The sequence below is a fragment of the Argopecten irradians genome, chromosome 13 (assembly GCF_041381155.1).
Source record: "Argopecten irradians isolate NY chromosome 13, Ai_NY, whole genome shotgun sequence".
Lineage (NCBI taxonomy): Eukaryota > Metazoa > Mollusca > Bivalvia > Pectinida > Pectinidae > Argopecten > Argopecten irradians.
In genome coordinates, this window is record NC_091146.1 from 37,915,788 (window position 1) to 37,941,203 (window position 25,416).

Below are 25,416 nucleotides of genomic sequence, written 5' to 3' on the forward strand. Positions count from 1 at the left end.
TGTGTCTATATAAGTAGTGTGACTACCATAGTTTGTGCCTGGTGTACGTGGTCTATAAGTAGTGTGACTACCATAGTTTGTGTTATACAGGGGGTCTGGTGTACGTGGTCTATAAGTAGTGTGACTACCATAGTTTGTGTTATACTGGTGTACGTGGTCTATAAGTAGTGTGACTACCATAGTTTGTGTTATACAGGGGGTCTGGTGTACGTGGTCTATAAGTAGTGTGACTACCATAGTTTGTGTTATACAGGGGGTCTGGTGTACGTGGTCTATAAGTAGTGTGACTACCATAGTTTGTGTTATACAGGGGGTCTGGTGTACGTGGTCTATAAGTAGTGTGACTACCATAGTTTGTGTTATACAGGGGGCCTGGTGTACGTGGTCTATAAAGTAGTGTGACTACCATAGTTTGTGTTATAAAGGTGGGCCTTGTGTACGTGGTCTATATGTAGTGTGACTACCATAGTTTGTGTTATACAGGTGGGTGTCTGGTGTACGTGGTCTATAAGTAGTGTGACTAACCATAGTTTGTGTTATACAGGGGGTCTGGTGTACGTGGTCTATAAGTAGTGTGACTACCATAGTTTGTGTTATACAGGGGGTTCTGGTGTAACGTGGTCCTATTATACGTAGTGTGATACCGATAGTTTGTGTTAGTCAGGGGTACTGGTGTACGTGGTCTATAAGTAGTGTGACTAACATAGTTTGTGTTTTACAGGGGGTCTGGTGTACGTTGGTCTATAAGTTGTTGTGATACCATAGTTTGTGTGATACAGGCGGGCCGTAGTGTACGCCTGGTCTATATGTTGTGTGGTTTGTGTTATACAGGGGTGCCTGTACGTGGTCTATAAGTAGTGTGATCTACCATTGTTTGTTATAAATGGGGCCTGGTGTACGTGGTCTATAAGTAGTGTGACTACTCCATAGTTTGTGTTATACAGGGGGGCCTGGTGTTCGTGGTCTATAAGTAGTGTGACTACCATAGTTTGTGTTATACAGGGGGTCTGGTGTACGTGGTCTATAAGTAGTGTGACTACCATAGTTTGTGTTATACAGGGGGCCTGGTGTACGTGGTCTATAAGTAGTGTGACTACCATAGTTTGTGTTATACAGGGGGTCTGGTGTACGTGGTCTATAAGTAGTGTGACTACCATAGTTTGTGTTATACAGGGGGCCTGGTGTACGTGGTCTATAAGTAGTGTGACTACCATAGTTTGTGTTATACAGGGGGCCTGGTGTACGTGGTCTATAAGTAGTGTGACTACCATAGTTTTTGTGTTATACAGGGGGCCTGGTGTACGTGGTCTATAAGTAGTGTGACTACCATAGTTTGTGTTATACAGGGGGCCTGGTGTACGTGGTCTATAAGTAGTGTGACTACCATAGTTTGTGTTATACAGGGGGCCTGGTGTACGTGGTCTATAAGTAGTGTGACTACCATAGTTTGTGTTATACAGGGGGCCTGGTGTACGTGGTCTATAAGTAGTGTGACTACCATAGTTTGTGTTATACAGGGGGCCTGGTGTACGTGGTCTATAAGTAGTGTGACTACCATAGTTTGTGTTATACAGTGGGCCTGGTGTACCCGTGGTCTATACGTAGTGTGACTACCATTGTTTGTGTTATACAGTAGGGCCTGGTGTATGTGCGTCTATACGTAGTGTGACTACCATAGTTTGTGTTATACAGGGGGCCTGGTGTACGTGGTCTATAAGTAGTGTGACTACCATAGTTTGTGTTATACAGGGGGCCTGGTGTATGTGGTCTATACCGTAGTGTGACTACCATAGTTTGTGTTATACAGGGGGCCTGGTGTACTTGGTCTATAAGTAGTGTGACTACCATAGTTTGTGTTATACAGGGGGCCTGGTGTACGCTTGGTCTATAAGTAGTGTGACTACCATAGTTTGTGTTATACAGGGGGCCTGGTGTGTTGTGGTCTATACGTAGTGTGGACTACCATAGTTTGTGTTATACAGGGGGTGGTGTACGCTACTATAAGTAGTGTGACTACCATAGTTTGTGTTATACAGGGGGCCTGGTGTACGCTGGTCTATAAGTAGTGTGACTAACATAGTTTGTGTTTATAAGTTTGTGTGACTACCTGGTGTACCGTGGGGGGACTTCCATGGTGGTGGTACATAGTTTGTGATAATACAGGGGGTCCTGGTCTATAAGTGACTATAGTGTGACTATACCACGCCTGGTACTAAGTAGTGGACTACACATAGTTTGTGTTATACAGGGGGTCTTGGTGTACGTAGTCTATAAGTAGTGTGACTACCATAGTTTGTGTTATACAGGGGGTCTGGTGTTACGTGGTCTATAAGTAGTGTGACTACCATAGTGTTGTGTTATAGGGGCCACTTGGGGTCTGGTGTACGTGGTATATAAGTAGTGTGACTACCATAGTTTGTGTTATACAGGGGGCTCTGGTGTACGTGGTCTACTAAGTTTGTGTGACTACGGGTCAATAGTAGTTGTGTTATATACAGGGGGTCTGGGTGTACAGTGTGGGTCTATAAGTGTGGGTGTGACGTCTACCATAGTTTGTGTTATACAGCGGGGCCTGGTGTATTTTTGGTCTATATAAGTAGTGTGACTATGTTACTCTTTAGTTTGTGTTATTTACTGGGGGGCCTGGTGTACGCACTCACATGGTCTATAAGTTGATAATATTTTTTCATGTGGACTGACATTCTATATATTTTACTTGTTAATTCTTTGTGTAAAATTAACTTCAGATATGTCCATTACTTTTGAAAACCGTGCCAAAAGAAAGAATTTAGTATGCGTACGAAATACGTTTTTCATAAATCTTGAAATTTTGCTAGGCCGTTTCTCGTAAACATATTACTGCCACTTGATCCATTAATATTTCAAAGTGAATGTGGGGACCGCAATGAACCCTGCGAAAGATTAGAAATTGTAAGGAGATTGCTTCAGGAGTGCATTGTGGTCTGTGGGAACCGCAATGAACTCTGGGAGAGATTGGTGGACTGGTTCCCGCCTCAGTTACCTCCCTTGCATACGCTTCACTGAGGTCCCTTGTGAGCGGAGCGAGTAGAGAATTAAGGGAAGGAAACCAGTCTAACACGAACCAGACCAGACTCTTGTTCAGCGGCGAGAGTCTGGGGAATGCGAGACTAGCTTTGAATTCCAGAATGGTTTCCGATACGCTACGACATTCCACTTTGATATTTTTTCAATGGGTGATCGCCCTCGGACTCGCCCGTTTTATACTTTGTATTTTATGATAATTTCCCCTTTTATATACCGACTATGGACTCGCCCATTTTATACTTTGTATTTTATGATAATTTCCCCTTTTATATACCGACTATGGACTCGCCCGTTTTATACTTTGTATTTTATGATAACTTTTCCCTTTTATACCGACTATGGACTCACCAGTTTTATACTTTGTATTTTATGATAATTTCCCCTTTTTTATACCGACTATGGACTCGCCCGTTTTATACTTTGTATTTTATGATAATTTCCCCTTTTATATACCGACTATGGACTCGCCCGTTTTATACTTTGTATTTTATGATAATTTCCCCTTTTATATACCGACTATGGACTCGCCCGTTTTATACTTTGTATTTTATGATAACTTTTCCCTTTTATACCGACTATGGACTCGCCCGTTTTATACTTTGTATTTTATGATAACTTTTCCCTTTTATACCGACTATGGACTCACCAGTTTTATACTTTGTATTTTATGATAATTTCCCCTTTTATATACCGACTATGGACTCGCCCGTTTTATACTTTGTATTTTATGATAACTTTTCCCTTTTATACCGACTATGGACTCGCCCGTTTTATACTTTGTATTTTATGATAACTTTTCCCTTTTATACCGACTATGGACTCACCAGTTTTATACTTTGTATTTTATGATAATTTCCCCTTTTATATACCGACTATGGACTCGCCCGTTTTATACTTTGTATTTTATGATAATTTCCCCTTTTATATACCGACTATGGACTCGCCCGTTTTATACTTTGTATTTTATGATAATTTCCCCTTTTATACCGACTATGGACTCGCCCGTTTTATACTTTGTATTTTATGATAACTTTTTATACAGATGTCAGTATGGACATCCCGATTTCTCTGACAACTCTTTACCTGGGAAGTCTAATCGGAATATTTTTCACCGCCGGGGTTCTTCACCTTCGGGAGTTCACGTGCCTTATCCATGGTTTCTGGTATCTGATGTGTTTACCTTCGGGATACCTCATCCTTAACATATACAGTGTGTGCAACATCACTGACAGATCATGGGGTAAGTGATAATTTAACAGACTGGGTGTTTTCCATGATTATGATAGATTTGTTTAATGAAACGGCATTTTGATAGTACCGTTCTCGGAAGAGTTAGGACAGACGTTACGTAATAACGGCAGTCACATGACATTTTCGGCAAGGACGTTACAATGTCGGTTAATTAACTTCGGTTTGTTTGACTAAATGAGACCTCCTAGCGATGTTCAATATTAATATGATTTTTTATCAAAAAGTTTCGAATCGTTTTCAAAATTCTTCTAAATTATGAAAAAATAAGACTTTGTTTTATTACTTTTAGGTACACGAGAGGAGAAGATCAAGTCGGTTGTCAAAGATACAAGACCCTGGTATGAGATCGCAGGGGAGACAATCCAAAAACTCTTCACGTAAGTGTGCATCAGTATGAAATCATATCGAACATGATCAAATGTTGCTTGTAAAATCAGCTGTAAATTTATAAATTAATCAAACACATCATAGGTGTGATAACCATGATCAGACATCATAGGTATGATTAAAGTGAACAGACGTCATAGGTATGATTAAAGTGAACAGACGTCATAGGTGTGATAACCGTGATCAGACATAGGTGTGATTACCGTGATCAGACGTCATAGGTGTGATTACCGTGATCAGACGTCATAGGTGTGATTACAGTGATCAAAAGTCATAGGTGTGATTACCGTGATCAGACGTCATAGGTGTGATTACAGTGATAAGACGTCATAGGTGTGATTACCATGATCAGACGTCATAGGTGTGATTACAGTGATAAGACGTCATAGGTGTGATTACAGTGATCAGACGTCATAGGTGTGATTACAGTTGATCAGACGTCATAGGTGTGATTACAGTGATCAGACGTCATAGGTGTGATTACCGTGATCAGACGTCATAAGGTTTACTGTGATAAGACGTCATAGGTGTGATACCCCATGATCAGACGTCATAGGTGTGATTACAGTGATCAGACGTCATAGGTTTGTGTGATCAGACGTACAGGTGTGATCAGACGTCATAGGTGTGATTACAGTGATCAGACAGTCATACGTGTGATTACAGTGATCAGGACGTCATAGGTGTGATTACAGTGATCAGACGTCATAGGTGTGATTACAGTGATCAGACGTCATAGGTGTGATTACAGTGATCAGACGTCATAGGTGTGATTACCATGATCAGACGTCATAGGTGTGATTACAGTGATCAGACGTCATAGGTGTGATTACAGTGATCAGACGTCATAGGTGTGATTACAGTGATCAGACGTCATAGGTGTGATTACAGTGATCAGACGTCATAGGTGTGATTACAGTGATCAGACGTCATAGGTGTGATTACAGTGATCAGACGTCATAGGTGTGATTACAGTGATCAGACGTCATAGGTGTGATTACCGGATCAGCAACGTCATAGGTGTGATTACCGTGATCAGACGTCATAGGGTGTGATTACAGTGATCAGACGTCATAGGTGTGATTACAGTGATCAGACGTCATAGGTGTGATTACAGTGATCAGAACGTCATAGGTGTGATTACCAGTGATCAGACGTCATAGGTGTGATTACAGTGATCAGACGTCATAGGTGTGATTACCGTGATCAGAAATCATAGGTATGATTACCGTGATCAAACGTCATAGGTGTGATTACCGTGATCAGACGTCATAGGTGTGATTACCGTGATCAGACGTCATAGGTGTGATTACAGTGATCAGACGTCATAGGTGTGATTACAGTGATCAGACGTCATAGGTGTGTGATTACCGTGATCAGACGTCATAGGTGTGATTACAGTGATCAGACATCATAGGTGTGATTACAGTGATCAGACGTCATAGGTGTGATTACCGTGATCAGACGTCATAGGTGTGATTACAGTGATCAGACGTCATAGGTGTGATTACCCGTGATCAGACGTCATAGGTGTGATTACCGTGATCAGACGTCATAGGTGTGATTACAGTGATCAGACGTCATAGGTGTGATTACCGTGATCAGACGTCATAGGTGTGATTACCGTGATCAGACGTCATAGGTGTGATTACCGTGATCAGACGTCATAGGTGTGATTACCAGTGATCAGACGTCATAGGTGTGATTACCGTGATCAGACGTCATAGGTGTGATTACAGTGATCAGACGTCATAGGTGTGATTACAGTGATCAGACGTCATAGGTGTGATTACCGTGATCAGACACGTCATAGGTGTGATTACCGTGATCAGACGTCATAGGTGTGATTACAGTGATCAGACGTCATAGGTGTGATTACCGTGATCAGACGTCATAGGTGTGATTACCGTGATCAGACAGTCGTCATAGGTGTGATTACAGTGATCAGACATCATAGGTGTGATTACAGTGATCAGACGTCATAGGTGTGATTACCGTGATCAGACGTCATAGGTGTGATTACAGTGATCAGACATCATAGGTGTGATTACCGTGATCAGACATCATAGGTGTGATTACACCGTGATCAGACGTCATAGGTGTGATTACCGTGATCAGACATCATAGGTGTGATTACCGTGATCAGACGTCATAGGTGTGATTACCGTGATCAGACGTCATAGGTGTGATTACCGTGATCAGACGTCATAGGTGTGATTACATTTGATCAGACGTCATAGGTGTGATTACAGTGATCAGAGTCATAGGTGTGATTACCGTGATCAGACAGTCATAGGTGTGATTACCGAGTGATCAGACGTCATAGGTGTGATTACCGTGATCAGACGTCATAGGTGTGATTACCGTGATCAGACGTCATAGGTGTGATTACCGTGATCAGACGTCATAGGTGTGATTACCGTGATCAGACGTCATAGGTGTGATTACAGTGATCAGACGTCATAGGTGTGATTACCGTGATCAGACGTCATAGGTGTGATTACAGTGATCAGACGTCATAGGTGTGATTACCGTGATCAGACGTCATAGGTGTGATTACCGTGATCAGACGTCATAGGTGTGATTACCGTGATCAGACGTCATAGGTGTGATTACCGTGATCAGACGTCATAGGTGTGATTACCGTGATCAGACGTCATAGGTGTGATTACCGTGATCAGACATCAAAGATGTGATTACAGTGATCAGACGTCATAGGTGTTATTACCGGTAGTGATCAGACGTCATAGGTGTGATTACCGTGATCAGACATCATAGGTGTGATTACAGTGATCAGACATCATAGTGTGATTACAGTGATCAGACGTCATAGGTGTGATTACCGTGATCAGCTACGTCATAGGTGTGATTACCGTGATCAGACGTCATAGGTGTGATTATCGTCATCAGACGTCATAGGTGTGATTACCGTGATCAGACGTCATAGGTGTGATTACCGTCATCAGACGTCATAGGTGTGATTACCGTGATCAGACGTCATAGGTGTGATTACCGTGATCAGACGTCATAGGTGTGATTACAGTGATCAGACGTCATAGGTGTGATTACCGTGATCAGACGTCATAGGTGTGATTACCGTGATCAGACGTCATAGGTGTGATTACAGTGATGATCATATTACCGTGATCAGACGTCATAGGTGTGATTACAGTGATCAGACGTCATAGGTGTGATTACCGTGATCAGACGTCATAGGTGTGATTACCGTGATCAGACGTCATAGGTGTGATTACCGTGATCAGACGTCATAGGTGTGATTACCGTGATCAGACGTCATAGGTGTGATTACAGTGATCAGACGTCATAGGTGTGATTACAGTGATCAGACATCATAGGTGTGATTACAGTGATCAGACGTCATAGGTGTGATTACAGTGATCAGACGTCATAGGTGTGATTACCGTGATCAGACATCATAGGTGTGATTACAGTGATCAGACGTCATAGGTGTGATTACCGTGATCAGACGTCATAGGTGTGATTACCGTGATCAGACGTCATAGGTGTGATTACCGTGATCAGACGTCATAGGTGTGATTACCGTGATCAGACGTCATAGGTGTGATTACAGTGATCAGACGTCATAGGTGTGATTACCGTGATCAGACGTCATAGGTGTGATTACCGTGATCAGACGTCATAGGTGTGATTACCGTGATCAGACGTCATAGGTGTGATTACCGTGATCAGACGTCATAGGTGTGATTACCGTGATCAGACGTCATAGGTGTGATTACCGTGATCAGACGTCATAGGTGTGATTACCGTGATCAGACGTCATAGGTGTGATTACCGTGATCAGACGTCATAGGTGTGATTACCGTGATCAGACGTCATAGGTGTGATTACGTGATCAGACGTCATAGGTGTGATTACAGTGATCAGACGTCATAGGTGTGATTACCGTGATCAGACGTCATAGGTGTGATTACAGTGATCAGACGTCATAGGTGTGATTACAGTGATCAGACGTCATAGGTGTGATTACAGTGATCAGACGTCATAGGTGTGATTACAGTGATCAGACGTCATAGGTGTGATTACCGTGATCAGACGTCATAGGTTTTGATTACCGTGATCAGACGTCATAGGTGTGATTACCAGTGATCAGACGTCATAGGTGTGATTACCGTGATCAGACGTCATAGGTGTGATTACCGTGATCAGACGTCCATAGGTGTGATTACAGTGATCAGACGTCATAGGTGTGATTACAGTGATCAGACGTCATAGGTGTGATTACCGTGATCAGAAATCATAGGTATGATTACCGTGATCAAACGTCATAGGTGTGATTACCGTGATCAGACGTCATAGGTGTGATTACCGTGATCAGACGTCATAGGTGTGATTACAGTGATCAGACATCATAGGTGTGTACAGTGATCAGACGTAGTGTGATTACCAGTGATCAGACGTCATAGGTGTGATTACCGTGATCAGACATCATATGTGTGATTACAGTGATCAGACGTCATAGGTGTGATTACCGTGATCAGACGTCATAGGTGTGATTACCGTGATCAGACGTCATAGGTGTGATTACGTGATCAGACGTCATAGGTGTGATTACAGTGATCAGACGTCATAGGTGTGATTACGTGATCAGACGTCATAGGTGTGATTACCATGATCAGAAGTAATAGGTGTGATTACAGTGATCAGACGTCATAGGTGTGATTACGTGATCAGACGTCATAGGTGTGATTACCGTGATCAGACGTCATAGGTGTGATTACCGTGATCAGACGTCATAGGTGTGATTACCGTGATCAGACGTCATAGGTGTGATTACAGTGATCAGACGTCATAGGTGTGATTACAGTGATCAGACGTCATAGGTGTGATTACAGTGATCAGACGTCATAGGTGTGATTACAGTGATCAGACGTCATAGGTGTGATTACAGTGATCAGACGTCATAGGTGTGATTACAGTGATCAGACGTCATAGGTGTGATTACAGTGATCAGACGTCATAGGTGTGATTACCGTGATCAGACGTCATAGGTGTGATTACAGTGATCAGACGTCATAGGTGTGATTACCGTGATCAGACGTCATAGGTGTGATTACCGTGATCAGACGTCATAGGTGTGATTACAGTGATCAGACGTCATAGGTGTGATTACCGTGATCAGACGTCATAGGTGTGATTACAGTGATCAGACGTCATAGGTGTGATTACCGTGATCAGACGTCATAGGTGTGATTACCGTGATCAGACGTCATAGGTGTGATTACAGTGATCAGACGTCATAGGTGTGATTACAGTGATCAGATGTCATAGGTGTGATTACCATGATCAGACGTCATAGGTGTTATTACAGTGATCAGACGTCATAGGTGTGATTACCGTGATCAGACGTCATAGGTGTGATTACCGTGATCAGACATCATAGGTGTGATTACAGTGATCAGACGTCATAGGTGTGATTACCGTGATCAGACGTCATAGGTGTGTGATTACAGTGATCAGACGTCATAGGTGTGATTACCGTGATCAGACGTCATAGGTGTGATTACCGTGATCAGACGTCATAGGTGTGATTACAGTGATCAGACGTCATAGGTGTGATTACGTGATCAGACGTCATAGGTGTGATTACAGTGATCAGACGTCATAGGTGTGATTACCGTGATCAGACGTCATAGGTGTGATTACAGTGATCAGACGTCATAGGTGTGATTACAGTGATCAGACATCATAGGTGTGATTACAGTGATCAGACGTCATAGGTGTGATTACAGTGATCAGACGTCATAGGTGTGATTACCGTGATCAGACGTCATAGGTGTGATTACAGTGATCAGACGTCATAGGTGTGATTACCGTGATCAGACGTCATAGGTGTGATTACAGTGATCAGACGTCATATGGTGTGTGATTACAGTGTGTCAGACGTCATAGGTGTGATTACAGTGATCAGACGTCATAGGTGTGATTACCGTGATCAGACGTCATAGGTGTGATTACAGTGATCAGACGTCATAGGTGTGATTACCGTGATCAGACGTCATAGGTGTGATTACAGTGATCAGACGTCATAGGTGTGATTACAGTGATCAGACGTCATAGGTGTGATTACCGTGATCAGACGTCAATAGGTGTGATTACAGTGATCAGACGTCATAGGTGTGATTACAGTGATCAGACGTCATAGGTGTGATTACCGTGATCAGACGTCATAGGTGTGATTACAGTGATCAGACGTCATAGGTGTGATTACCAGTGATCAGACGTCATAGGTGTGATTACAGTGATCAGACGTCATAGGTGTGATTACCGTGATCAGACGTCATAGGTGTGATTACCGTGATCAGACGTCATAGGTGTGATTACAGTGATCAGACGTCATAGGTGTGATTACAGTGATCAGACGTCATAGGTGTGATTACCGTGATCAGACGTCATAGGTGTGATTACAGTGATCAGACGTCATAGGTGTGATTACAGTGATCAGACGTCATAGGTGTGATTACCGTGATCAGACGTCATAGGTGTGATTACAGTGATCAGACGTCATAGGTGTGATTATAATGATCAGACGTCATGGATGTGATTACCGTGATCAGACGTCATAGGTGTGATTACCGTGATCAGACGTCATAGGTGTGATTACCGTGATCAGACGTCATAGGTGTGATTACCGTGATCAGACGTCATAGGTGTGATTACAGTGATCAGACGTCATAGGTGTGATTACAGTGATCAGATGTCATAGGTGTGATTACCATGATCAGACGTCATAGGTGTGATTACAGTGATCAGACGTCATAGGTGTGATTACCGTGATCAGACGTCATAGGTGTGATTACAGTGATCAGACGTCATAGGTGTGATTACAGTGATCAGACGTCATAGGTGTGATTACAGTGATCAGACGTCATAGGTGTGATTACAGTGATCAGACGTCATAGGTGTGATTACAGTGATCAGACGTCATAGGTGTGATTACCGTGATCAGACGTCATAGGTGTGATTACCGTGATCAGACGTCATAGGTGTGATTACCGTGATCAGACGTCATAGGTGTGTGATTACCAGTGATCAGACGTCATAGGTGTGATTACAGTGATCAGACGTCATAGGTGTGATTACCGTGATCAGACGTCATAGGTGTGATTACATGATCAGATATAGGTGTGATTACCAGTGATCAGACGTCATAGGTGTGATTACAGTGATCAGACGTCATAGGTGTGATTACAGTGATCAGACGTCATAGGTGTGATTACCGTGATCAGACGTCATAGGTGTGATTACAGTGATCAGACGTCATAGGTGTGATTACAGTGATCAGACGTCATAGGTGTGATTACAGTGATCAGACGTCATAGGTGTGATTACAGTGATCAGACGTCATAGGTGTGATTACGTGATCAGACGTCATAGGTGTGATTACAGTGATCAGACGTCATAGTGTGATTACGTGATCAGACGTCATAGGTGTGATTACCGTGATCAGACGTCATAGGTGTGATTACCGTGATCAGAGACGTCATAGGTGTGATTACGTGATCAGACGTCATAGGTGTGATTACAGTGATCAGACGTCATAGGTGTGATTACCGTGATCAGACGTCATAGGTGTGATTACCGTGATCAGACGTCATAGGTGTGATTACAGTGATCAGACGTCATAGGTGTGATTACAGTGATCAGACGTCATAGGTGTGATTACCGTGATCAGACGTCATAGGTGTGATTACCGTGATCAGACGTCATAGGTGTGATTACAGTGATCAGACGTCATAGGTGTGATTACCGTGATCAGACGTCATAGGTGTGATTACAGTGATCAGACGTCATAGGTGTGATTACAGTGATCAGACGTCATAGGTGTGATTACCGTGATCAGACGTCATAGGTGTGATTACCGTGATCAGACGTCATAGGTGTGATTACAGTGATCAGACGTCATAGGTGTGATTACCGTGATCAGACGTCATAGGTGTGATTACCGTGATCAGACGTCATAGGTGTGATTACCGTGATCAGACGTCATAGGTGTGATTACAGTGATCAGACGTCATAGGTGTGATTACAGTGATCAGACGTCATAGGTGTGATTACCGTGATCAGACGTCATAGGTGTGATTACCGTGATCAGACGTCATAGGTGTGATTACAGTGATCAGACGTCATAGGTGTGATTACCGTGATCAGACGTCATAGGTGTGATTACAGTGATCAGACGTCATAGGTGTGATTATCGTGATCAGACGTCATAGGTGTGATTACCGTGATCAGACGTCATAGGTGTGATTACCGTGATCAGACGTCATAGGTGTGATTACCGTGATCAGACGTCATAGGTGTGATTACAGTGATCAGACGTCATAGGTGTGTGATTAACAGTGATCAGACGTCATAGGTGTGATTACAGTGATCAGACGTCATAGGTGTGATTACTGTGATCAGACGTCATAGGTGTGATTACCGTGATCAGACGTCATAGGTGTGATTACCGTGATCAGACGTCATAGGTGTGATTACAGTGATCAGACGTCATAGGTGTGATTACCGTGATCAGACGTCATAGGTGTGATTACCGTGATCAGACGTCATAGGTGTGATTATCGTGATCAGACGTCATAGGTGTGATTACCGTGATCAGACGTCATAGGTGTGATTACGTCATCACGTCATAGGTGTGATTACGTGATCAGACGTCATAGGTGTGATTACAGTGATCAGACGTCATAGGTGTGATTACAGTGATCAGACGTCATAGGTGTGATTACCGTGATCAGACGTCATAGGTGTGATTACCGTGATCAGACGTCATAGGTGTGATTACCGTGATCAGACGTCATAGGTGTGATTACCGTGATCAGACGTCATAGGTGTGATTACCGTGATCAGACGTCATAGGTGTGATTACCGTGATCAGACGTCATAGGTGTGATTACGTGATCAGACGTCATAGGTGTGATTACCGTGATCAGACGTCATAGGTGTGATTATCGTGATCAGACATCATAGGTGTGATTACAGTGATCAGACGTCATAGGTGTGATTACAGTGATCAGACATCATAGGTGTGATTACCGTGATCAGACGTCATAGGTGTGATTACAGTGATCAGACGTCATAGGTGTGATTACAGTGATCAGACTCATAGGTGTGATTACCGTGATCAGACGTCATAGGTGTGATTACCGTGATCAGACGTCATAGGTGTGATTACCGTGATCAGACGTCATAGGTGTGATTACAGTGATCAGACGTCATAGGTGTGATTACCGTGATCAGACGTCATAGGTGTGATTACAGTGATCAGACGTCATAGGTGTGATTACAGTGATCAGACGTCATAGGTGTGATTACAGTGATCAGACGTCATAGGTGTGATTACAGTGATCAGACGTCATAGGTGTGATTACAGTGATCAGACGTCATAGGTGTGATTACAGTGATCAGACGTCATAGGTGTGATTACAGTGATCAGACGTCATAGGTGTGATTACAGTGATCAGACGTCATAGGTGTGATTACAGTGATCAGACGTCATAGGTGTGATTACAGTGATCAGACGTCATAGGTGTGATTACCGTGATCAGACGTCATAGGTGTGATTACAGTGATCAGACGTCATAGGTGTGATTACAGTGATCAGACGTCATAGGTGTGATTACAGTGATCAGACGTCATAGGTGTGATTACAGTGATCAGACGTCATAGGTGTGATTACAGTGATCAGACGTCATAGGTGTGATTACAGTGATCAGACGTCATAGGTGTGATTACAGTGATCAGACGTCATAGGTGTGATTACAGTGATCAGACGTCATAGGTGTGATTACAGTGATCAGACGTCATAGGTGTGATTACCGTGATCAGACGTCATAGGTGTGATTACAGTGATCAGACATCATAGGTGTGATTACAGTGATCAGACATCATAGGTGTGATTACAGTGATCAGACATCATAGGTGTGATTACAGTGATCAGACGTCATAGGTGTGATTACAGTGATCAGACGTCATAGATGTGATTACCGTGATCAGACGTCATAGGTGTGATTACCGTGATCAGACGTCATAGGTGTGATTACCGTGATCAGACGTCATAGGTGTGATTACAGTGATCAGACGTCATAGGTGTGATTACCGTGATCAGACGTCATAGGTGTGATTACCGTGATCAGACGTCATAGTGTGATTACGTGATCAGACGTCTAGGTGTGATTACCGTGATCAGACGTTATAGGTGTGATTACAGTGATCAGACGTCATAGGTGTGATTACAGTGATCAGACGTCATAGGTGTGATTACCGTGATCAGACGTCATAGGTGTGATTACCGTGATCAGACGTCATAGGTGTGATTACAGTGATCAGACGTCATAGGTGTGATTTCCATGATCAGACGTCATAGGTGTGATTACCATGATCACACGTCATAGGTGTGATTACCATGATCAGACGTTATAGGTGTGATTACCATGATCAGACATCATAGGTGTGATTACCGTGATCAGACATCATAGGTGTGATTACAGTGATCAGACGTCATAGTTGTGATTACAGTGATCAGACGTCATAGTTGTGATTACCATGATCAGACGTCATATGTGTGATTGCCGTGATCAGACGTCATATGTGTGATTACCATGATCAGACGTCATAGGTATGATTACACTGATCAGACGTCATAGGTGTGTTTACACTGAACAGACGTCATAGGTTTGATTACAGCGATCAGACATCATAGGTATGATTACAGTGATCAGACATCATAGGTGTGATTACAGTGAACAGACGTCATAGGTGTGATTACAGTGATCAGACGTCATAGGTGTGATTACAGTGATCAGACGTCATAGGTGTGATTACCGTGATCAGACGTCATAGGTGTGATTACCGTGATCAGGCGTCATAGGTGTGATTACAGTGATCTGACGGTATAGGTGTGATTACAGTGATTAGACATCATAGGTGTGATTACAGTGATCAGACGTCATAGGTGTGATTACAGTGATCAGACGTCATAGGTGTGATTACAGTGATCAGACGTCATAGGTGTGATTACCGTGATCAGACATCATAGGTGTGATTACCGTGATCAGACATCATAGGTGTGATTACCGTGATCAGACGTCATAGGTGTGATTACAGTGATCAGACATCATAGGTGTGATTACCGTGATCAGACGTCATAGGTGTGATTACAGTGGTCAGACGTCATAGGTGTGATTACAGTGATCAGACGTCATAGGTGTGATTACCGTGATGAGACATGACTGTCATACTAAACAATTTTTTATCAATAACATTCTAAACGACATGAATTTATTAAACATTCATTATGAAGGACATTCTAAAACACATGAAGAGACTTCGAAACACAGGTGCGACTATTGTTCAGTACTAGCTTTAGGTCTGTCATTTTTTAACCTGGTTCTCCTGTTTTGCTTCCTCCAGAGATTTAGGATGTATTCTGGTTTTAGATGTTGTCAGAGAGTGGAGCGGTCCCCAGCCCCTGGCCCCACTGGCTCCACTGGTGCTCGGGCTAGACATTCATCTGTAACAGACAACAGACTGACAGAGAGCCACAGGGAGTCAAAACTCTACATGGATGAAATAGACGGACAGGCGAATGGTAAGATAGCATTGTAGCTTGCCGTGAAAACAACATCGATATGTCGTCACTGCATACTAAAGCGTTGTCATTTCCAGCGATGTCGTGTATTGGCTAGGATGATGATGTTAATATTTCTGGAGATAAAAGTCAGTCCACAATCATTAATATTTCAATATTACAATACACGGACAGAACATAGTCCATGTATATAACTAGACTCTTGTATTGGTTAAAATGATGTTATGCTATCCTAGGATCCTAGTACTGTATTGGGGTTGGGGCCCTAACGTCATCTTAACGTCGTCAGCTACAACATGGTGGCCAATAAATGTACGCTGATAACCCTGTCAAAAGAAGATGGTGGCCAATAAATGTACGCTGATAACCCTGTCAAAAGAAGATGGTGGCCAATAAATGTACGCTGATAACCCTGTCAAAAGAAGATGGTGGCCAATAAATGTACGCTGATAACCCTGTCAAAAGAAGATGGTGGCCAATAAATGTATGCTGATAACCCTGTCAAAAGAAGATGGTGGCCAATAAATGTACGCTGATAACCCTGTCAAAAGAAGATGGTGGCCAATAAATTAAGCCGATAACCCTGTCAAAAGAAGATGGTGGCCAATAAATGTACGCTGATAACCCTGTCAAAAGAAGATGGTGGCCAATAAATGTAAGCCGATAACCCTGTCAAAAGAAGATGGTGGCCAATAAATGTACGCTGATAACCCTGTCAAAAGAAGATGGTGGCCAATAAATGTACGCTGATAACCCTGTCAAAAGAAGATGGTGGCCAATAAATGTATGCTGATAACCCTGTCAAAAGAAGATGGTGGCCAATAAATGTACGCTGATAACCCTGTCAAAAGAAGATGGTGGCCAATAAATTAAGCCGATAACCCTGTCAAAAGAAGATGGTGGCCAATAAATGTACGCTGATAACCCTGTCAAAAGAAGATGGTGGCCAATAAATTAAGCCGATAACCCTGTCAAAAGAAGATGGTGGCCAATAAATGTACGCTGATAACCCTGTCAAAAGAAGATGGTGGCCAATAAATGTACGCTGATAACCCTGTCAAAAGAAGATGGTGGCCAATAAATGTATGCTGATAACCCTGTCAAAAGAAGATGGTGGCCAATAAATGTACGCTGATAACCCTGTCAAAAGAAGATGGTGGCCAATAAATTAAGCCGATAACCCTGTCAAAAGAAGATGGTGGCCAATAAATGTACGCTGATAACCCTGTCAAAAGAAGATGGTGGCCAATAAATTAAGCCGATAACCCTGTCAAAAGAAGATGGTGGCCAATAAATGTACGCTGATAACCCTGTCAAAAGAAGATGGTGGCCAATAAATGTATGCTAATAACCCTGTCAAAAGAAGATGGTGGCCAATAAATGTAGCCGATAACCCTGTCAAAAGAAGATGGTGGTCAATAAATGTACGCTTATAACCCTGTCAAAAGAAGATGGTGGCCAATAAATGTAGCCGATAACCCTGTCAAAAGAAGATGGTGGCCAATAAATGTACGCGTCCGTGTATAGATCTGAATATCTAGTCCGTGTATAGATAGATCTGAATATCTAGTCTGTGTATAGATAATCTGAATATCTCGTCTGTGTATAGATAGATCTGAATATCTAGTCTGTGTATAGATCTGAATATCTAGTCCGTGAATAGAACTGAATATCTAGTCCGTGTATGAATATCTGCCAATATCTAGTCCGTGTAAAGAATATCTAGTCTGAATATCTAGTCCATGTATAGATCTGAATATCTAGTCCGTGTATAGATCTGAATATCTAGTCCGTGTATAGATCTGAATATCTAGTCCATGTATACATCTGAATATCTAGTTTGTGTATAGGTCTGAATATCTAGTCTGTGTATAGATCTGAATATCTAGTCTGTGTATAGATCTGAATATCTAGTTTGTGTATAGATCTGAATATCTAGTCTGTGTATAGATCTGAATATCTAGTATGTGTATAGATCTGAATATCTAGTCCGTGTATAGATCTGAATATCTAGTCCGTGTATAGATCTGAATATCTAGTCCGTGTATAGATCTGAATATCTAGTCCGTGTATAGATCTGAATATCTAGTCCGTGTATAGATCTGAATATCTAGTCCGTGTATAGATCTGAATATCTAGTCCGTGTATATAATCTGAATATCTAGTCCGTGTTTAGATCTGAATATCTAGTCATGTATAATCTGAATATCTAGTCCGTGTTTAGATCTGAATATCTAGTCCATGTATAGATCTGAATATCTAGTTTGTGTATAGATCTGAATATCTAGTCTGTGAATACTAGTCTTGAATAGTCTGAAATCTAGTCCATGTATAGATCTGAATATCTAGTCCGTGTATAGATCTGAATATCTAGTCCGTGTATAGATCTGAATATCTAGTCCATGTATAGATCTGAATATCTAGTCCGTGTATAAATCTGAATATCTAGTCCGTGTATAGATCTGAATATCTAGTCCGTGTATAGATCTGAATATCTAGTCCATGTATAAATCTGAATATCTAGTCCGTGTATAGATCTGAATATCTAGTCCGTGTATAGATCTGAATATCTAGTTTGTGTATAAATCTGAATATCTAGTCCGTGTATAGATCTGAATATCTAGTCCATGTATAGATCTGAATATAGTCTAGTCCTGTGTGTATAGATCTGAATATCTAGTCCGTGTATAGATCTGAATATCTAGTCCTAAATCTAGTCCGTGTATAGATCTGAATATCTAGTCCGTGTATAGATCTGAATATCTAGTCCGTGTATAGATCTGAATATCTAGTCCGTGTATAGATCTGAATATCTAGTCCGTGTATAGATCTGAATATCTAGTCCGTGTTTAGATCTGAATATCTAGTCCGTGTATAGATCTGAATATCTAGTCTGTGTATAAATCTGAATATCTATGAATATCTAGTCTATGTATAAATCTGAATATCGCCTAGTCCGTGTTTAGATCTTAATATCTAGTTTGTGTAAAGATCTGAATATCTAGTCCATGTATAAATAGATCTGAATATCAAGTCCTTGTTTAGACTTGAATATCTAGTCCGTGTATAGATCTGAATATCTAGTCAGTGTATAGATCTGAATATCTAGTCCGTGTATAGATCTGAATATCTAGTCCGTGTATGGATCTGAATATCTAGTCCGTGTATAGATCTGAATATCTAGTCCGTGTATAGATCTGAATATCTAGTCCATGTATAAATAGATCTGAATATCAAGTCCTTGTTTAGACTTGAATATCTAGTCCGTGTATATATCTGAATATCTAGTCCGTGTATAGCTCTGAATATCTAGTCAGTGTATAGATCTGAATATCTAGTCCGTGTATAGATCTGAATATCTAGTCCGTGTATAGCTCTGAATATCTAGTCTTTGTATAGATCTGAATATCTAGTCCGTGTATAGATCTGAATATCTAGTCAATGTATAAATAGATCTGAATATCTAGTCAGTGTTTAGACATGAATATCTAGTCAGTGTTTAGACATGGATATCTAGTCCGTGTATATATCTGAATACCTAGTCCGTGTATAGAAGTAAATATCTAGTCCGTGTAAAAATATGAATATCTAGTCCGTGTATAGATCTGAATATCTAGTCTGTGTATATATCTAGTCCGTGTATAGATATGAATATCTACTCCGTGTATAGATCTGAATATCTAGTCCGTGTATAAATAGATCTGAATATCTAGTCTGTGTATAGATCTAAATATCTAGTCCGTGTAGAGATATGAATATCTAGTTCGTGTATATATCTGAAAAAATAGTCTGTGTATAGATCTGAATATCTAGTCCGTGTATAGATCTGAATATCTAGTCCATGTATAGGTCTGAATATCTTGTCCGTGTATAGATCTGAATATCTAGTCCGTGTATAGGTCTGAATATCTAGTCTGTGTAAAGATCTGAATATCAAGTCCATGTCTAAATCTGAATATCTAGTCCGTGTATAGATCTGAATATCTAGTCCGTGTTTAGATCTGAATATCTAGTCCGTGTAAAGATCTGAATATCTAGTTCGTGTATATATCTGAAAAACTAGTCCGTATATAGATCTGAATATCTAGTTCGTGTATATATCTGAATATCTAGTCCGTGTAAAGATCTGAATATCTAGTCCATGTATAAATCTGAATATCTAGTCCGTGTTTAGATCTGGATATCAAGACCGTGTTTATAACTGGATATCAGTCCGTGTATAGATCTGGATATCTAGTCTGTGTGTAGAACTGAATATCTAGTCCGTGTATAGATATGAATATCTAGTCTGTGTATATATTTGAATATCCAGTGCGTGTATTGATCTGAATATCTAGTCCGTGTATAGCTCTGAATATCTAGTCAGTGTATAGATCAGAATATCTAGTCCGCGTATAGATCTGAATATCTCGTCTGTGTATAGATAGATCTGAATATCTAGTCTGTGTATAGATAGATCTGAATATCTAGTCCGTGTATAGATCTGAATATCTAGTCCGTGTATATATCTGAATATCCAGTCCGTGTATTGATCTGAATATCTAGTCCGTGTATATATCTGAATATCTAGTCCGTGTATAGATCTGAATATCTAGTCCATGTATATATCTGAATATCTAGGCCGTGTATAGATATCAATATCTAGTCCGTGTATAAATCTGAATATCTAGTCCGTGTATTGATCTGAATATATAGTCCGTGTATAGATTTGAATATCTAGTCCGTGTATGGATCTGAATATCTAGTCCGTGTATGGATCTGAATATCTAGTCCGTGTACAGATCTGAATATCTAGTCCATGTATAAATAGATCTGAATATCAAGTCCTTGTTTAGACTTGAATATCTAGTCTGTGTATAGATCTGAATATCTAGTCCGTGTATAGCTCTGAATATCTAGTCAGTGTATAGATCTGAATATCTAGTCCGTGTATAGATCTGAATATCTAGTCCGTGTATACATCTGAATATCTAGTCTTTGTATAGATCTGAATATCTAGTCCGTGTATATATCTGAATATCTAGTCCGTGTAAAGATCTGAATATCTAGTCTGTGTATAGGTCTGAATATCTAGTCCGTGTATAGATCTGAATAACTAGTCCGTGTAGTAGATCTGAATATCTAGTCCGTGTATAGACCTGAATATCTAGTCCGTGTATAGGTCTGAATATCTAGTCTGTGTATAGATCAGAATATCTAGTCCGCGTATAGATCTGAATATCTCGTCTGTGTATAGATAGATCTGAATATCTAGTCTGTGTATAGATAGATCTGAATATCTAGTCCGTGTATAGATCTGAATATCTAGTCCGTGTATATATCTGAATATCCAGTCCGTGTATTGATCTGAATATCTAGTCCGTGTATATATCTGAATATCTAGTTCGTGTATAGATCTGAATATCTAGTCTGTGTATATATCTGTATATCTAGTCCGTGTATAGATATGAATATCTAGTCCGTGTATAAATCTGAATATCTCGTCCGTGTATATATCTGAAAAACTAGTCCGTATATAGACTTAAATATCTAGTCCATGTATAGATCTGAATATCTTGTCCATGTATATATCTGAATATCTAGTCCGTGTATTGATCTGAATATATAGTCCGTGTATAGATTTGAATATCTAGTCCGTGTATAGATCTGAATATCTAGTCCATGTTTAGATAGATCTGAATATCTAGTCCATGTATAGATAGATCTGAATATCTAGTCCGTGTATAAATAGATCTGAATATCTAGTCCATGTATAGATAGATCTGAATATCTAGTCCGTGTATAGATAGATCTGAATATCTAGTCCGTGTATAGATCTTAATATCTAGTCCGTGTATAGATCTGAATATCTCGTCTGTGTATAGATAGATCTGAATATCTGGTCTGTGTATAGATATTCTGAATATCTCGTCTGTATATAGATAGATCTGAATATCTAGTCTGTGTATAGATCTGAATATCTAGTCCGTGTATATATCTGAATATCTAGTCCGTGTAAAGATCTGAATATCTAGTCCGTGTATAGGTCTGAATATCTAGTCCGTGTATAGATCTGAATAACTAGTCCGTGTATAGATCTGAATATCTAGTCCGTGTATAGACCTGAATATCTAGTCCGTGTATAGATCTGAATATCTAGTCCGTGTATAGATCTGAATAACTAGTCCGTGTATAGATCTGAATATCTAGTCCGTGTATAGACCTGAATATCTAGTCCGTGTATAGGTCTGAATATCTAGTCCGTGTATAGATCTGAATAACTAGTCCGTGTATAGATCTGAATATCTAGTCCGTGTATATATCTGAATATCCAGTCCGTGTAAAGATCTGAATATCTAGTCCGTGTATAGATCTGAATAACTAGTCCGTGTATAGATCTGAATATCTAGTCTGTGTATAAATCTGAATAACTAGTCCGTGTATAGATCTGAATATCTAGGCCGTGTATATACCTTTATATCTAGTCCATGTATACATCTGGATATAAAAGGGACCTCTTGCCACTAGTCCAAAAAATTAACCAATTATGATTACATTTTATATTGTATTTGAATCATCAAAGCGAGGATCCATTTTTTTTTACTTTTTTTTTATGAAGTGAATATTACAAATTATGTTTCCTGCCTTCTGTTTGGACCAGATTTAGACATTGTCTAGTTGTGCCGTTTTGATTGGTCCACATTTAGACATTGTCAAGTTGTTTTGATTGGTCCACATTTAGACATTGTCGAGTTGTTTTGATTGGTCCACATTTAGACATTGTCGAGTTGTTTTGATTGGTCCACATTTAGACATTGTCGAGTTGTTTTGATTGGTCCACATTTAGACATTGTCGAATTGTTTTGATTGGTCCACATTTAGACAGTGTCTAGTTGTTTTGATTGGTCCACATTTATCCATTGTCTAGTTGTTTTGATTGGTCCGCATTTAGACATTGTCTAGTTGTGCCGTTTTGATTGGTCAACATTTAGACATTGTTGAATTGTTTTGATTGGTCCACATTTAGACAGTGTCTAGTTGTTTTGATTGGTCCACATTTAGATATTCTCTAGTTGTGTCTTTTTGATTGGTTCACATTTAGACATTGTCGAGTTGTTTTGATTGGTCCACATTTAGACAGTGTCTAGTGGTTTTGATTGGTCCACATTTAGACATTCTCTAGTTGTTTTGATTGGTCCAGATTTAGACATTGTCTAGTTGTTTTGATTGGTCCACATTTATCCATTGTCTAGTTGTTTTGATTGGTCCGCATTTAGACATTGTCTAGTTGTGTTGTTTTGATTGGTCCAGATTTAGACATTGTCTAGTTGTTTTGATTGGTCCGCATTTAGACATTGTCTAGTTGTTTTGATTGGTCCACATTTAGACATTGCTGTGTTGTAGCTGGTGCACCACATACTCTGCCGGAGGAACTGAGCACAGAAGAAGAGAGCTACTTTGAGGGAGATGTTACCCCAGAGCCCGTAGAGGAATGGTTGGATAAGGACTTCCGGGTGAGTTTAGTATAAATGCTGTATGTTGGCTAATATAAGATCGGTTGGTGTCGTGGTTAATCCACTCGCCTTTCACTTTGCCGGCCGGAGTTTGATCCTCGACACGGACGTGAAAAAGTCAAAGGCCACCTAACCAATCATAAGGGTTTTCTCCGGGTACTCTGGTTTCATCCAACTCACACGCTTACACCCGGACATCGAAAGTATTTTGTATAAGTCGTATAACTTGATTCACAATCGATGTAAAATAAGTATAGTTTATATTTTAATTGACTGAATATCTGTAATAGGACATATATCGGATAATGTAGGACATATATCGGATACTGTAGGACATATACCGGATACTGAGTTCCCGGTACAGTCTCACTGCTTGTTCATCCTCTGTTTTGTTATCATTATTTTTCTCTGATATCGTAAGACTTATTGTTTTGAATTTGAAGATTCGATGACGGGAGGTGTGGGCTTAAGGACAATAATGAGCTCAGCAGTGTATAGGCTTTACATAGTTCTAACTACTTTACATTTACAGCAGGATTACGTCCCCTTGTTTAAAAAGCACGGCTTCGACAGTACGCTCTTTATCAGTGCAATGAAGGAAAAAGATCTAGTGATGATCGGGATAAAGAAGAAAGCCCACGTCACCTATCTGATGGAGAGAATAAATGTTCTTCCTGAATTCCGCATCGAGGTCAAAGTTCCGGTATGTTAATTTTGTTGTATAGTAGTTGTATCATTCCAGTAGATAATTGTTTAGTTCATATTTCATGCACCATATTTTGCTATATGAACAAATGACAATGCTGGCTTTGCAACACAAAGTGTTAACAGATCTTTGTACCAGAACTCAACCGGTGACCATTAAAGATTCTCCACCACTGATAAATTATATTTTTTCTCTACCAAAAACAGGACGAATAAGTATTTTTCTTCAGTTACAAAAGTTACTTACTTTACACCATTACCACCTTTGTAAAAAATTTAGCTTCTAATTTTACTTAAGCATTGATGTAACCATTTTTTAACTTCACTGCGTGAATCCGCGTAGCAAAAGTTTGCAAACAAAATTTATTTCATCACCCGATGAAGTTAAAAAATAGTTACATCAATGCTTATAATTAATTTGTCATACTACTTGTAAGATAGGTATAAACGTACGATTCCATCCTCGGATTTTTTCTTCATTTAAGCATTGAACGTCTTTCAGTCGACATCCATAGCCAAAATGAATGCCAAATGGACAGAGGCAAATAGCGCACTTCATGTTGGATTTGCCTCTGTCCAGTTGGCATTCATTTTGGCTATGAATACCAACTGAAAGACGTTCAATGATTATATTTACATTTGGTTACAATTTTTTGCGGACATGCCAAGGGATTTTGCATCTATAATGAATTAATCATTCGTTATGATCAAATTTCATTGTCTATATGACTGCCAATTGCGCTTGGTAAGGTTACATAGTGGGACTGCAGTGAAAATGTAAATATAGCAATATGAAGAAAAGAGTCTACTAATCAGAACGTCGCATTTATTATGAAAACATATAAAAATTAAGTATTCAAGATAAAACTATTAAAAATAATTAAT

At 40.3% G+C, this 25,416-nt stretch overlaps 1 protein-coding gene across 1 annotated transcript; it reads left to right on the top strand.

The window, feature by feature from the left end:
* Positions 1–4,111: 4,111 nt before the first annotated feature.
* On the top strand, positions 4,112–25,144 carry LOC138305869 (uncharacterized). The gene is made up of 6 exons (XM_069246130.1): positions 4,112–4,306; positions 4,607–4,694; positions 16,182–16,333; positions 23,717–23,826; positions 24,359–24,529; positions 25,034–25,144. Exons 1-6 carry the CDS (start codon positions 4,117–4,119, stop codon positions 25,142–25,144), a joined length of 822 nt encoding a protein of 273 aa, XP_069102231.1. The 5' UTR covers positions 4,112–4,116.
* The last annotated feature ends 272 nt before the right edge of the window (positions 25,145–25,416 follow it).

Bases quoted from the DNA above. Each gene is read 5' to 3' on its own strand.
- LOC138305869 (XM_069246130.1), top strand. From the start codon at position 4,117: ATGGACATCCCGATTTCTCTGACAACTCTTTACCTGGGAAGTCTAATC. The intron at 4,307-4,606 runs GTAAGTGATAAT...TATTACTTTTAG, and splicing joins CATCACTGACAGATCATGGG to GTACACGAGAGGAGAAGATC. The intron at 24,530-25,033 runs GTATGTTAATTT...AACGTCTTTCAG, and splicing joins GCATCGAGGTCAAAGTTCCG to TCGACATCCATAGCCAAAAT.